The sequence below is a fragment of the Sinocyclocheilus grahami genome, unplaced genomic scaffold (assembly GCF_001515645.1).
Source record: "Sinocyclocheilus grahami isolate Dianchi unplaced genomic scaffold, SAMN03320097.WGS_v1.1 scaffold69.1, whole genome shotgun sequence".
Taxonomy (NCBI): Eukaryota; Metazoa; Chordata; class Actinopteri; order Cypriniformes; family Cyprinidae; genus Sinocyclocheilus; species Sinocyclocheilus grahami.
This window is the reverse complement of record NW_015505248.1, coordinates 506,276-518,292: the sequence shown is the minus strand read 5'-3', so window position 1 is coordinate 518,292 and position 12,017 is coordinate 506,276. Positions and strand designations below refer to the sequence as shown.

At 36.8% G+C, this 12,017-nt stretch overlaps 1 protein-coding gene across 1 annotated transcript in view; it reads left to right on the top strand.

The window, feature by feature from the left end:
- The window catches only part of LOC107585316 (netrin receptor UNC5B-b-like), a 57,324-nt gene that overhangs the window by 39,706 nt on the left and 5,601 nt on the right, over positions 1–12,017 (top strand). The window contains exons 3-11 of the mRNA XM_016272289.1: positions 2,109–2,333; positions 4,145–4,288; positions 4,484–4,587; positions 4,930–5,110; positions 6,518–6,685; positions 6,805–6,969; positions 8,652–8,684; positions 10,879–11,073; positions 11,389–11,751. Of these exons, the coding sequence (XP_016127775.1) occupies positions 2,109–2,333; positions 4,145–4,288; positions 4,484–4,587; positions 4,930–5,110; positions 6,518–6,685; positions 6,805–6,969; positions 8,652–8,684; positions 10,879–11,073; positions 11,389–11,751 (1,578 nt within the window). The remainder of the gene's footprint in view (positions 1–2,108; positions 2,334–4,144; positions 4,289–4,483; positions 4,588–4,929; positions 5,111–6,517; positions 6,686–6,804; positions 6,970–8,651; positions 8,685–10,878; positions 11,074–11,388; positions 11,752–12,017) is intronic.

The following is a 12,017-nucleotide window of genomic DNA, read 5'->3' as shown; positions in this document are numbered from 1 at the left end:
AGCTTGCAGAAAGGACGTAGCTGTCACAAAATGACACAAAGTTGGACTGACACTTTCAGCTATAGGACCGTCTAGTGGCCTTGCAGCCACTGACCTATCTGATGTGTGTGTGGGTAAATTAGATTTTATTGTGTGTAACACGCACAATAACACACAGGGCTTCACCTATTGCAGCATGTTATTGTCAAGTAAAATCTCAAGACTCTGTGTCTTAATATTGAGATATTTTCATTTGGCTATATTAAGTGAAGCAGTATTAAAGGAGTAATGATTTGGAAATGTTTGTGATAATGCATTATTAGTGTATTCTGCTCTTTGGTCATTGGTCAAGCCTAGTTTGTTTGCTCTCTTTCTATCCTCCCTTTCTATCTATCTCTCTTTCTTCCTCTGTTCTGCCCTTTGTGTTCCTCCTCCTTTGTATGTGAAAACACTCTCCCAAATCCATTTTCAGCTTGCTCTTCCCTCACCTCTTTCACCTCTGCAGTCTGCAGATAAGTCCGGACCCCTGTACCTCTCACACACGCTTGTTCCATCAAACACAGAGGCACACAAAGACGGTTGACCCGTATGTCAGCCTTCAGAGCACTTATGATGCTTCCTCCCCACCCAGTCTCTCACGCTCTCTCCATTTCTGTCCTTCACTCTTTTTTCTTTGCGTCCGCATTTCACCATTTATTGAATTCTGAGCAGGTGCGAGTTTTGGGGGCACTTAACCCACAACCTGAACATTAGCTGATGTGCATGAGAGGAATATTTCTGGCTTAATCCAGAGTTTGAAACTTTTTTTTTTCTTTTTTGAAATTGGTGGTATATTTGGTTTTATTTAGCAATTTCACTGACATGGAAAATGTTCAGATAAGGGAAATTACTGAATATTTTATTTTTATTTAACTGTATGTGTACACACATACACACACACATATACATGAAGTATATTTTTGATCAGAATGTATTTATTTGTTGAAAATACATTAAAGATTGTGAAATATTACTATTTAAAGTAGCCATTTCTATTTTTAAATATTTTAAATTTAAATTATTTCTGTATTGGATTTGGAGTCCAACCTGCTTTAGGATATGAATGACACTAAATTATGTTCCTGCACTGCAGCAAGATAAGCCGTCAGAAATATTTTAGTCACATCATTACAATGCCAGTTGATGACAGTTGTACGTGCGTGATAATTAAACTCAAGCAGTGCCTTCAACCATGAGAGCCTTTGCAGTTTAATGGGTGAACTCTCCCCTGTCACGACCAAAAGGAGGTGCCATCTCCATCAGAGTCTTATTTTTGTTTGCAATTGCCTTTGTTGTCATTTGTGATTATGCCTGTCAATGAGAGAGCTACTCTGGGCTTGACGTTGACTATTATTTCGATATTGCAAACTAGGGAAGAATAGAAATTGAAAAAAAATGTAGTGCATTAACCTTGCATTGAATTGGGGGGACCCAAGGACATTTGCTTATCTGAACACATGCTTTCCAGTTTTAGAACATTATCACCCTAGTATAATTAAGGTTAGTCAAAAAAGAAAAGCATTTCACAGTTGACGAACCTAAAAAAATTGTCAGCTCTGAGAAGTGTGTGTTACAAATCACAGAAAGTGCAAACCAACAACTTTCCTGTTTTTGCCCCGCGCCGCCGGTGTCTACAGACCTCATTTTCACTCTGTAGTCAATAGCCTGTGTAGCTTTTAATGCTTGAAAGGTTAACAGCATTGTCGTGTCGGAGGTGACAGGGTCTGGGTGCGGAGCCGTGAAACACGCAGGCCCCTGGATGAGCTCTGTGCTGGGAGGGATCTGTCACTGAGAAAATGTCAGGGGATAATGTGTGATCACTGGGCGTTTCAATGGAAGGTCAAGCTCCCCCACCTTCATCTTGGCTCTGTGTGGACTCCCCAGGGATGCTATACTGAGCCAGAGACTAGCAAATGCTGTATTACTAGAGTACACTTGAAATGTCAGGGACCGAGTCTTTCTTAACACACACCGACTGTCTCACCATTAGCCCTGAAACCAAACTCATTTGCTGTGACAGATACATCCTTTTGAATACACACTCGCATAAGCTGTACACATGTTCTTACCTCTCTCTCTGTTTTTTATAGATGGCAGCGATTACAGCGAAGTTCTCCCTGACTCATTTCCATCTGCCCCGGCCGAACCGTTGCCGGAATTCCAGAGCGAGCCAGAGGACGCCTTCATAGTGAAAAACAGACCTGTCAAACTTTCCTGCAAGGCTGCTCCGGCAACGCAGATATACTTCAAATGCAACGGAGAATGGGTGAACCAGAATGACCATGTGACCAAGGAGAGTCTGGACCCTATCACAGGTAAAGTCTTTCATATGGACAAAAAGTATGTGGACACCTGAACTCAAGACCCATATGTGCTTGTTGAACATTGACTTGTAAAACCATGGACATTAATAGGCAGTTAGACGTTATAATTAATCCCAAACGTGTCTAGTGGGGTACAGGTCTTGGCTTGGTAAAGTTTCTGTGTACTGTAGAATAGGCCACTTCAGAGATTGATTCCTGATAGTTGACAGTTGAGTCAAACAGTCAAGTTCCAGAGGTAAAAATCCCATTCATTTTCTCCATTGGGGAATTGATTTTGAACGAACATATAAACCTTTAAAGACAGACCAACTTTGTGCTATATGCTTTTGCTGAAGCCATCAGCCCATATTATTTCGACCCATTTTTTAAATTGTGTTAAACAGAAACATGAAAGCAGAAAGGAATCACAAAGAAATCAAACAAATCACACTAAGAGAACACTTTAGCACCCACCCACGCTCATGCAGTGCGAATGACTGAAATAGTCAAAGACATTTATTTCGTGTACTACTGTATGTTTGTGTAGCAGTGAACACGGCTATGTCCAAAAGATCTTTGTGGGAAGCTAACCGAATCATAAAATTAGCAAAACTGTTTGTCTGCTCAGATGAATGTAAATGTAAATATGTTTTCTGATAATTGCACAATTGGTATAATCAGAATGATCAAGCTTATTTTTATTCAGACCTTTTATTCTTCCCTTAGACTACATTTACATTAGCTCTAGATTATAGTTTTTTTTGTGTTTATTTTATTTGTATTTATTTACATTTCATTTTAAAAAAACATTTAAAAATTCCGTATAAAAAACAACATTTTTGTTATAAAATGTTTATTAATTTGTTATTATTTCATTTTATATTATTAATTAATTTATTATGTTGTTTATTCACGTATATTTATTAGTGCTGTCAAATAATTAATCGCGATTAATCACATCCAAAATAAAAGTTTTTGTTTACATAATATATGTGTGTGTACTGTGTATATTTATTATGTATATATAAATACACACACATGCATGTATATATTTAAGAAAAATGTGTTACGTTTATATATTAAATATATTTATATATGATATAATTTATATGAATATGAATATATACATGCAACTACATGTAAATATTTTCAAAATATATGCTGTATGTGTGTCTTCATATACATAATAAATATACACAGTACACACACATATATTATGTAAACAAAAACTTTTATTTTGGATGCGATTAATCGTTTGACAGCACTGATATTTATATTATCTTGTATATTCATAATATTTATTAATTTTTATTATTAAATATTTTTTGATATATTTGCTAAATACATCATATAAATGTATTATTTTAAATAAAGCACAGTCTGTGGCTTGCAATTTTACTACTACTGTCAGAATGTGTAAGTGACCCATACATTTAAAACTTGAATGATATATTCATGTTTTCCTCTTTTTTTTTTTTCTTTTTTCTTTTTTCTTTTTTCTTAGGCTTTTTCGTGAGAGAAGTAGATATCTCAGTCTCCCGGACGCAGGTAGAGGAGTTGTTTGGACTTGAGGATTATTGGTGCCAGTGTGTTGCCTGGAGCTCGGCAGGCACCACAAAGAGCCGGCGGGCTTATGTCCGCATCGCCTGTGAGTTTGTTTTCAGCAGCTTATGTGATCTGTCCTTCTTAGGCAGGCACTCTGCATTTAAAAGACAGAACCTGAAGAGAAACCTGGTATTCTGACTATAGAACATTCACTATCTTTGCTTGTGCTATTATTCTTTTTATGCTTAGAATCTTTTTTCTTTTTTCTTTTTTCTTAGGTCTTGTTGTGAGAGAAGTAGATATCTCAGTCTCCCGGACGCAGGTAGAGGAGTTGTTTGGACTTGAGGATTATTGGTGCCAGTGTGTTGCCTGGAGCTCGGCAGGCACCACAAAGAGCCGGCGGGCTTATGTCCGCATCGCCTGTGAGTTTGTTTTCAGCAGCTTATGTGATCTGTCCTTCTTAGGCAGGCACTCTGCATTTAAAAGACAGAACCTGAAGAGAAACCTGGTATTCTGACTATAGAACATTCACTATCTTTGCTTGTGCTATTATTCTTTTTATGCTTAGAATTTTTTATTGTTTATTTTGGTTAAAAAAATATTTCTGTGTTTATCAGACCTAAGGAAGAACTTTGAACAGGAGCCACTTGGCAGGGAAGTGCGTCTGGAGCAGGAAGTCTTGTTGCAGTGTCGTCCACCAGAGGGCATCCCGCCTGCTGAGGTGTCATATCGCCTTCTTATCCTTTCTGTTATTGTTTCAACCTCCAACTGTGTTTTCCCTTTGTTTGTTTCATGCATAAAAACAAACAAACAATGTTTGATTCCTTGAGGTTTCAGTAAAACCCGTAAGCAGTGGTACTTTAATATTGCAGGCTTTGATAAAACTTTCAACCACACAGGATATTTTACACCATTCATTTTCTTTCAGTTACACCTTTTTTGTATTCAGAACATGCCTGGTGCTTTTAAAATTTTCAGTTCAAATGATTCAAAACACAATTTTGTTCCAGATGCACATCATTCTTCTTCAAACTGAATGGATTGATTTCTTATAATGCCACAGGTGGACTGGCTGAAGAACGAAGAGCTCATTGACCCGGCGCTGGATTCTAACTTTCTAATTACCATCGACCATGACCTAATCATCAAGCAGGCTCGACTCTCTGACACAGCTAACTACACCTGCGTGGCTCGTAATGTGGTCGCCAAGCGACGCAGCAGCACTGCCACACTCATCGTCTACGGTAACCACTTGACCAGTCAGAATCCCTGCAGCGATCTGAATCACTGAATGAATCTGTCAAGGGAAAGTTCTCTACACAAAAGAAAACTAGAATCTCCCATAGTGTTTATGAATATTTATTACACGGCTCTGTGAAATACTCACTCCTTATTGGTAAGTTTCAGCATTCTGCAGTCTGTAATGATAATTTAGCATTTGACCAGTGTCCTACACTGTGAAAGTTTCATGTTGTTTTTTTCTTTTTCTTGTTTTGCACTCTTTTTATTCTTCCATAATTAAATCGTTAAATAATTAAATCGCTACTATTCAAAAGTTTGGGGTAAAATACATTTTTTTTATTGCAAGAAATTCCTTATTCAGCAAGGATGCATTAAACCTATCAAAAGTGACAGTAAAGACGTTTACAATGTTACTTTATAAAAGATTTATTTTTCAAATAAATGCTGTTGTACTCTTCATGAAAGAATCCTGAAAAAATAATCACGGTTTTCACAAAAATATTAAGCACCAACACTGTTGTGATCCATTGATAATAATAAAAATGTATTAATCATTTCTGAAGAATCATGTGACACTAAAGATTGGATTAATATCTTCTGAAAATTCAGCTTTGCCGTCACAGGAATAAATTACATTAAATATAAAATATATATTTTAAATTGTAATGATATTATACAGTATGACTGTTTTTACTGTATTTTCTGATCAAATAAATGCATCCTTGGTGAGCATAAAACATTAAAATCAAAAACATAAAAAAATCTTACCAACCCCAAACTTTAGAAAGGTAGGGTACATAATATTTCAGCACAAAATCAATATTTCATGTTTATTTATTAATGTATTTGGTAAGCAGCTGTGTAATAAGTGGGACAATTAATCTGGCCATTTTTGCAAAAAAACAAAACACTTCAGGATATTTCAAGGCCCTCTCTTGTTCTGTCAGGATTATGACATGCTGACTGTACATTATCTATCACGTATGATATAATATGCAGCCCTTTTGTACATTGTAATAATAATAATAATAATATGTTTTATTTTTATAGTGCCTTTCAAGAACCCAAGGACGCTATACAAAATAATACAAGCAATTGACAAACAAAATACACCAGACAATCAGAGGGGACATTCAGACAAATAAGTGTTAATTTTGTCAAGACAGTTATGTTAACAATTATGTCAAGAAGGTGGTTATGTAACATACAAACAAAAGTTGGGAAACAGAGGAGCAGTGTCAGAGGAGCAGTATCCTATTGTATAGCTCAAAGTAGTTCATTTTGCATTGCTGCTTGTTTTTTCTTTAATAGTCCAGTTAGTGTATCTAACAGGCTCCGTTCTCTTCAGAGCAAACTGCATGTCAGTGTATATGTGTCTCATGTATATATATCTGGCTCTCCTTCCTTAGTGAGTGGGGGCTGGTCATCCTGGACAGAGTGGTCAGAGTGCAGTACTCAGTGTGGGCGGGGTTGGCAGCGACGGACACACAGTTGCACCAATCCAGCACCGCTCAATGGAGGAGCCTTCTGTGACGGCCCACCATTCCAGAGAGTCACCTGCACCACCCTCTGTCCAGGTGAAGACTGACACCTGTCGCAACCTTACATGACACACTATATAACCACCAACAAATTCACATAATCCACTGACAGAGTCTTAATCCATTGCGTAATTGCTCATTATGTATTTTCCTAGTGGACGGAGGCTGGACGGAATGGGCCAAATGGTCAGCGTGTGGGACAGAGTGCACACACTGGCGAAGCCGTGAATGTCAGGCGCCCCCACCACGTAACGGAGGACGCCACTGCAGCGGCAGCATGATGGAGAGCAAGAACTGCACGGAGGGACTGTGTGCCCGCAGTAAGTCACATGACCCAGCATCATCAGTGACAAAGTGTCAGCATTAATGAAACATGACTCTGCCAGTCAAATAATAAGTGATATGAACCTGGTCCTCACCAGGATTATTATAGTTAACTACAACTAAAACCATAAAAAAAGGTTTGACTCTTGAAATAAAAAAAAACAATTAAAATGTATTTTACTTATTCTCATTTTCATTTAGTTTAACCTGATAAACTAAAACGGAAATAAAAATTTAAAAAACAATATGAACATATATAAAAAAATTAAAATGACAAAAGCACACAACAAAATTACTAAAACTTCTAAATTAAAAAAAATATATATATATATATATTTTTTTAAATAAATGCTGTTCTGTTGAACTTTGGATTCATCAAAGAATCTTGAAAAAATCGCAGTTTGATTTTTCATTCAAGGAATGATTTCTGAAGGATCATGTGACGCTGAAGACTGGAGTAATGGATGCTTAAAATTCAGCTTTGCCGTCACAGGAATAATTTACATTTTAAAGTATATTAAAATGGAGAACAGATATATAAACCTGGTCCTCAACAAACTTATTATAGTTAGCTAAAATTAATACCATATAACATTTGTTACTTGAAATAAAATACATGTAACTGAAAAAATATATACAGTGGGTACGGAAAGTATTCAGACCCCCTTAAATTTTTCACTCTTTGTTATATTGCAGCCATTTGCTAAAATCATTTAAGTTAATTTTTTTTCCTCATTAATGTACACACAGCACCCCATATTGGCAGAAAAACACAGAATTGTTGACATTTTTGCAGATTTATTAAAAAAGAAAAACTGAAATATCACATGGTCCTAAGTATTCAGACCCTTTGCTCAGTATTTAGTAGAAGCACCCTTTTGATCTAATACAGCCATGAGTCTTTTTGGGAAAGAGGCAACAAGTTTTTCACACCTGGATTTGGGAATCCTCTGCCATTCCTCCTTGCAGAGCCTTCAGCTAGTTGTTAAGGCAGTGTTTATAATTTACATTTAGTTAAAAAAATAAAAATAACACTGGTCCTCACACCCTCAGAAAATGAGTTAACACATGGCTGTGAACACAAATGGACAAGAGGGTAAACGGCGAGGTTTGGGCAGTCAGACAAAATGTACTTAAATACTAGCAAGTTGAGCAACACATCAGCCATGTGATGGTGAGCCAGATTCATCTGGACACTGGGTTCTCATGCCAGGCTGGTTTTGGAAGAGCATAGCTGACAGCATTGAATTATCTCAGGAGAACATCAATAGCATGCTCACACACACTCACACTCACATATGCACACACTATTCAGCCAGAACATAGTGCAGACTGGAAGTTTTAGTGCGGTCTGTCTGGGCTTAAACTTGGAGTGCAACCCAGATTCAAGCATCAATAATGCAGCATTGACACACACAAACAAATACATCTCCTCACGAATGATTCCTCTTGTCCCTTAAGAGTTGTAAGATATTTACTTTTGCTCTGCTTGCCATAAACCTGTGGTTTCTGAGTTTATGCTTTGATGTTTCATTTGCTGAGTCTTGTATTTACATTTATTGATTATTTGTTCCACTTTAATTTGTAGTCATCTCTGATCTACGCTCATAACTTTGCTCATCCATCCTCATGTTCACCCTTTCTTGTTTTTTCGTTGTTTTTGCCTTTTTTCTAACAGATAAAAAGGTTTCTATTGAACAAGCAAACCATCGTAAGTTTTTCTTTTAATAACAGTGTTTTTTATTTGACACTGCTGCATCTCTCTCTCTCTATCTCTCTCTCTCTCTGTGCGCCTGGCTACTAATGTGATTGTGTCTGGGAAACCCAAGGAAAAGTGACTGGAAATATTAATCTATATAGATGCTATACAAGTATGATCAGTGTGTGGTTGTGTGTGTGTGTTTCCCTCTGTCACGTCTGTCCTGTTCATCTCTGGATATGCTACACACTGTCCTGCATGATAAAGCAGAACCTCATGAAATGAAGTGAAAACATATGAACTGAGAATATGAAATAAAAGACAGCACCTCACAGTCCATTTTTTAATTATATACAGTCACAAGACACTTTTACAGCTTTGGATTTTTTAAAAAAGATTTCTATAATTTTTCATTTTAATTAATCATTTAAAGTAATTAAAGCAATTTAAATTTAAAATAAATCAAACATTTTACTCCAAATTCATGGAACGTTTTTGAAACCCAGAAAATGTATATTATTCATTGTGTAGGATGTCACCATATTTTGGAACTGATGTGGGACAGCCGTTTCTGTTATTGGCTGAGAATCTCAAAATAATCAAATATTGGTTGATTTAATTGGCTTGGCTTCTATACAGGTTATACATTTTATGATTAACATTTATATGCTACTTAAGTACTTATATACTGTACTACTTTCAGGCGTAAGATGTTGTTGGCAAATATATTTAATGTTGGGCATTTTTATCATTTCCAGACTTTTATCTTAGACTCCATGTAATTACTAAAAATGTACAAACGTATTTGTGTTTTTACACTGATTCATTCTGAATAGCATATGCAATTTATAAACACACACACACACAGGAAATGTGCATACGCATTCCTGGAAGATGATGTATAATACATATGCAATCAAATTCAGAAATAGAGTGCTTTTTGAAGACATTGAAGTTAATGACTGTGCATCTTACTGGCCCAGAGCGATCAATAGTATAGCTTACAGTTCAAGTGATGCTAATATTCTGAGATCAATGTGACATTCAGCACTTGAGAGACCAAAAAGTAACGCACCTAATTCGGCTTGGTTCCTTTTGCTATAATAAGTTAAGACGGCTGTCGGATTCACTTTTGTCCTGCCACATGAGCCCTTTTGCCCACTCTCACTCTTTACAGGCATCTGCTCTCTTCCTCATTCTTTCTCCTCTATGTCTCCTGGGTGCAGTACCTATGTGATCACCCCTATCTCTCCTCCTCTTCTAAAGCCTTTTTATAGCATACTAAACTATGTAAATATAGTACTTAATTCAGTGATGGCTGAATAAAAAAGAGACAGGGATCAAGAGTCACAAAGAGAGTTCCACAATGCACTGTTAGATCCACAGTACCCCCAAGTGTTCATTCATTTTGGACTTTTAGACACTTATTATTATCCTCAGACCACCCACAATCTGTTTACTGACCACAAAAATAGCAACCACTGTTCGCAATCACTAGTTACAATCTGATTGACCGGTGCTACCAAACTTCATTAAAAAATGTTTTTCATACAAAGCATGTATTTTTTCCTTTTTTTTCCCATTATTGATTACTTACCTACTTCATTTATTTATTTATTAAATAAACTGTCAATTTTTTAATTATCTACAGGCATAAGATCCTTTTGCTTATTTTTTGTTTGCTTTATTTATTTATTTTAAATAAACAGTAGTTCATTTTTAAAGGACACTTTTTGCAGCTTTGGGAATTTCTTTTTTATGATTATTTATTATTAATATTGTGAATTTATTATTATTATTGAAATAATTTTTATTATTTAATAAATATCATATTAATAGCAAACGCTGTCTGCAATCACCAGTTACAATCTGATTGGCTGGTGCCACGTAACTTCCTAGAATTGAAGCAATTGAAGTAATGCATATAAACCTCCATAGATGACACATAAACCAAAATAAACTGCGTATGGTCACTTTATGTGTAATTCAAACTGCTATTTTGCTGTCTAAGTGGGCGACTCTTTGCCAAAACAAGCTGCAATCCTGACTTGGCTTTATGTTGATTGATAAAAGTCTAGGTACTAACCTTTCTTCTCCTTCCAACCTATATCCTGTTTTTTCCACACTTTTGTGTTGCATAATGTTTTCATTTACGTCTATGATAGGTTTGCATGTATGAATAAATCTGTACCTGTATGTGTCTCAGCTCTGGGCTCCGGCGCTGGTGTAGCAGTGTATGCAGGGCTGGTGGGGGCTTTGCTGCTGTGTGTGATCCTCGTGCTGTGTGTGGGCATCCTGGTCTATCGCTGGAGCTGCTGCCATCTTCACGGTGAAATCACAGATTCGTCCTCGGCCCTTACCGCTGCCTTCCACCCAGGCAACTACAAACCGCCACGACAGGGTGAAACATCCGTGTTTCGTCACCTTCTTTTTTTATTTATTTATTTATTTTTTTTCCTTTTTCATTCTCACTCCTTCTCTCACACCTTCAAACCTAATATAAACTCTGTCTTTCAACGTATATGTTAAGTTTTAATCCTTTCTCCTGCTGTCATCTGCTCTCTCAAAATGATTTAATCTGCTGTAACTTGTTTATATGGCTCCTCTTTTAAATCCTCTCCCCTTTAATACTCTAATTTCTTAGGCAAATCCTCTCGTAACTTTACAGCGAGCTGGAAACATTTCTTTCTCTCTTTTTGCTTCTCTACTTTGTTAGATAATCCACACCTACTCCATCCGACAGCCCCTCCTGACCTCACAGCCAGTGCCGGAACCTTCCGTGGACCGCTTTTCTCACTGCAGCAGGCCACCCTAGACTCTCAGCACAAGATCCCTATGACCACATCTCCCCTGTTGGACCCACTTCCTAGCCTGAAGATAAAGGTGTACAACTCCTCTACCATGTCCTCCCTCGAGCTGCCGACAGGCCTGGGCTCTACTGACGGGGAGATCATGAGCCTGAAGACTGTGGGCTCTGGATCTAAAGACCACCACAGGCATACGCTACCCAGGGAGCCCAGTCACAGTGCCAGCGCCACACTAGGCTCCCTTGGTGGCCGTCTCACCATCCCTAATACAGGTAATAGGTTTTAAAGGAGCCGGAAATTATGATTTCCTAGTGCTATTTTGATGGCATCCACTTATTTTAGTCAAGTCCACTTATGCTGGATACATTTGTTATTCAAATTTGGTGCACCAAAAAATAATAAATGTAAAAAATTATGTTTTATATATAATTTTAAATATATATATATATATATATATATATAATTTGTTATTACATATTTTTAGTTATTTCTTAACTAAATTTACTATGTATTTAATATAATGAAATAAAAATATATA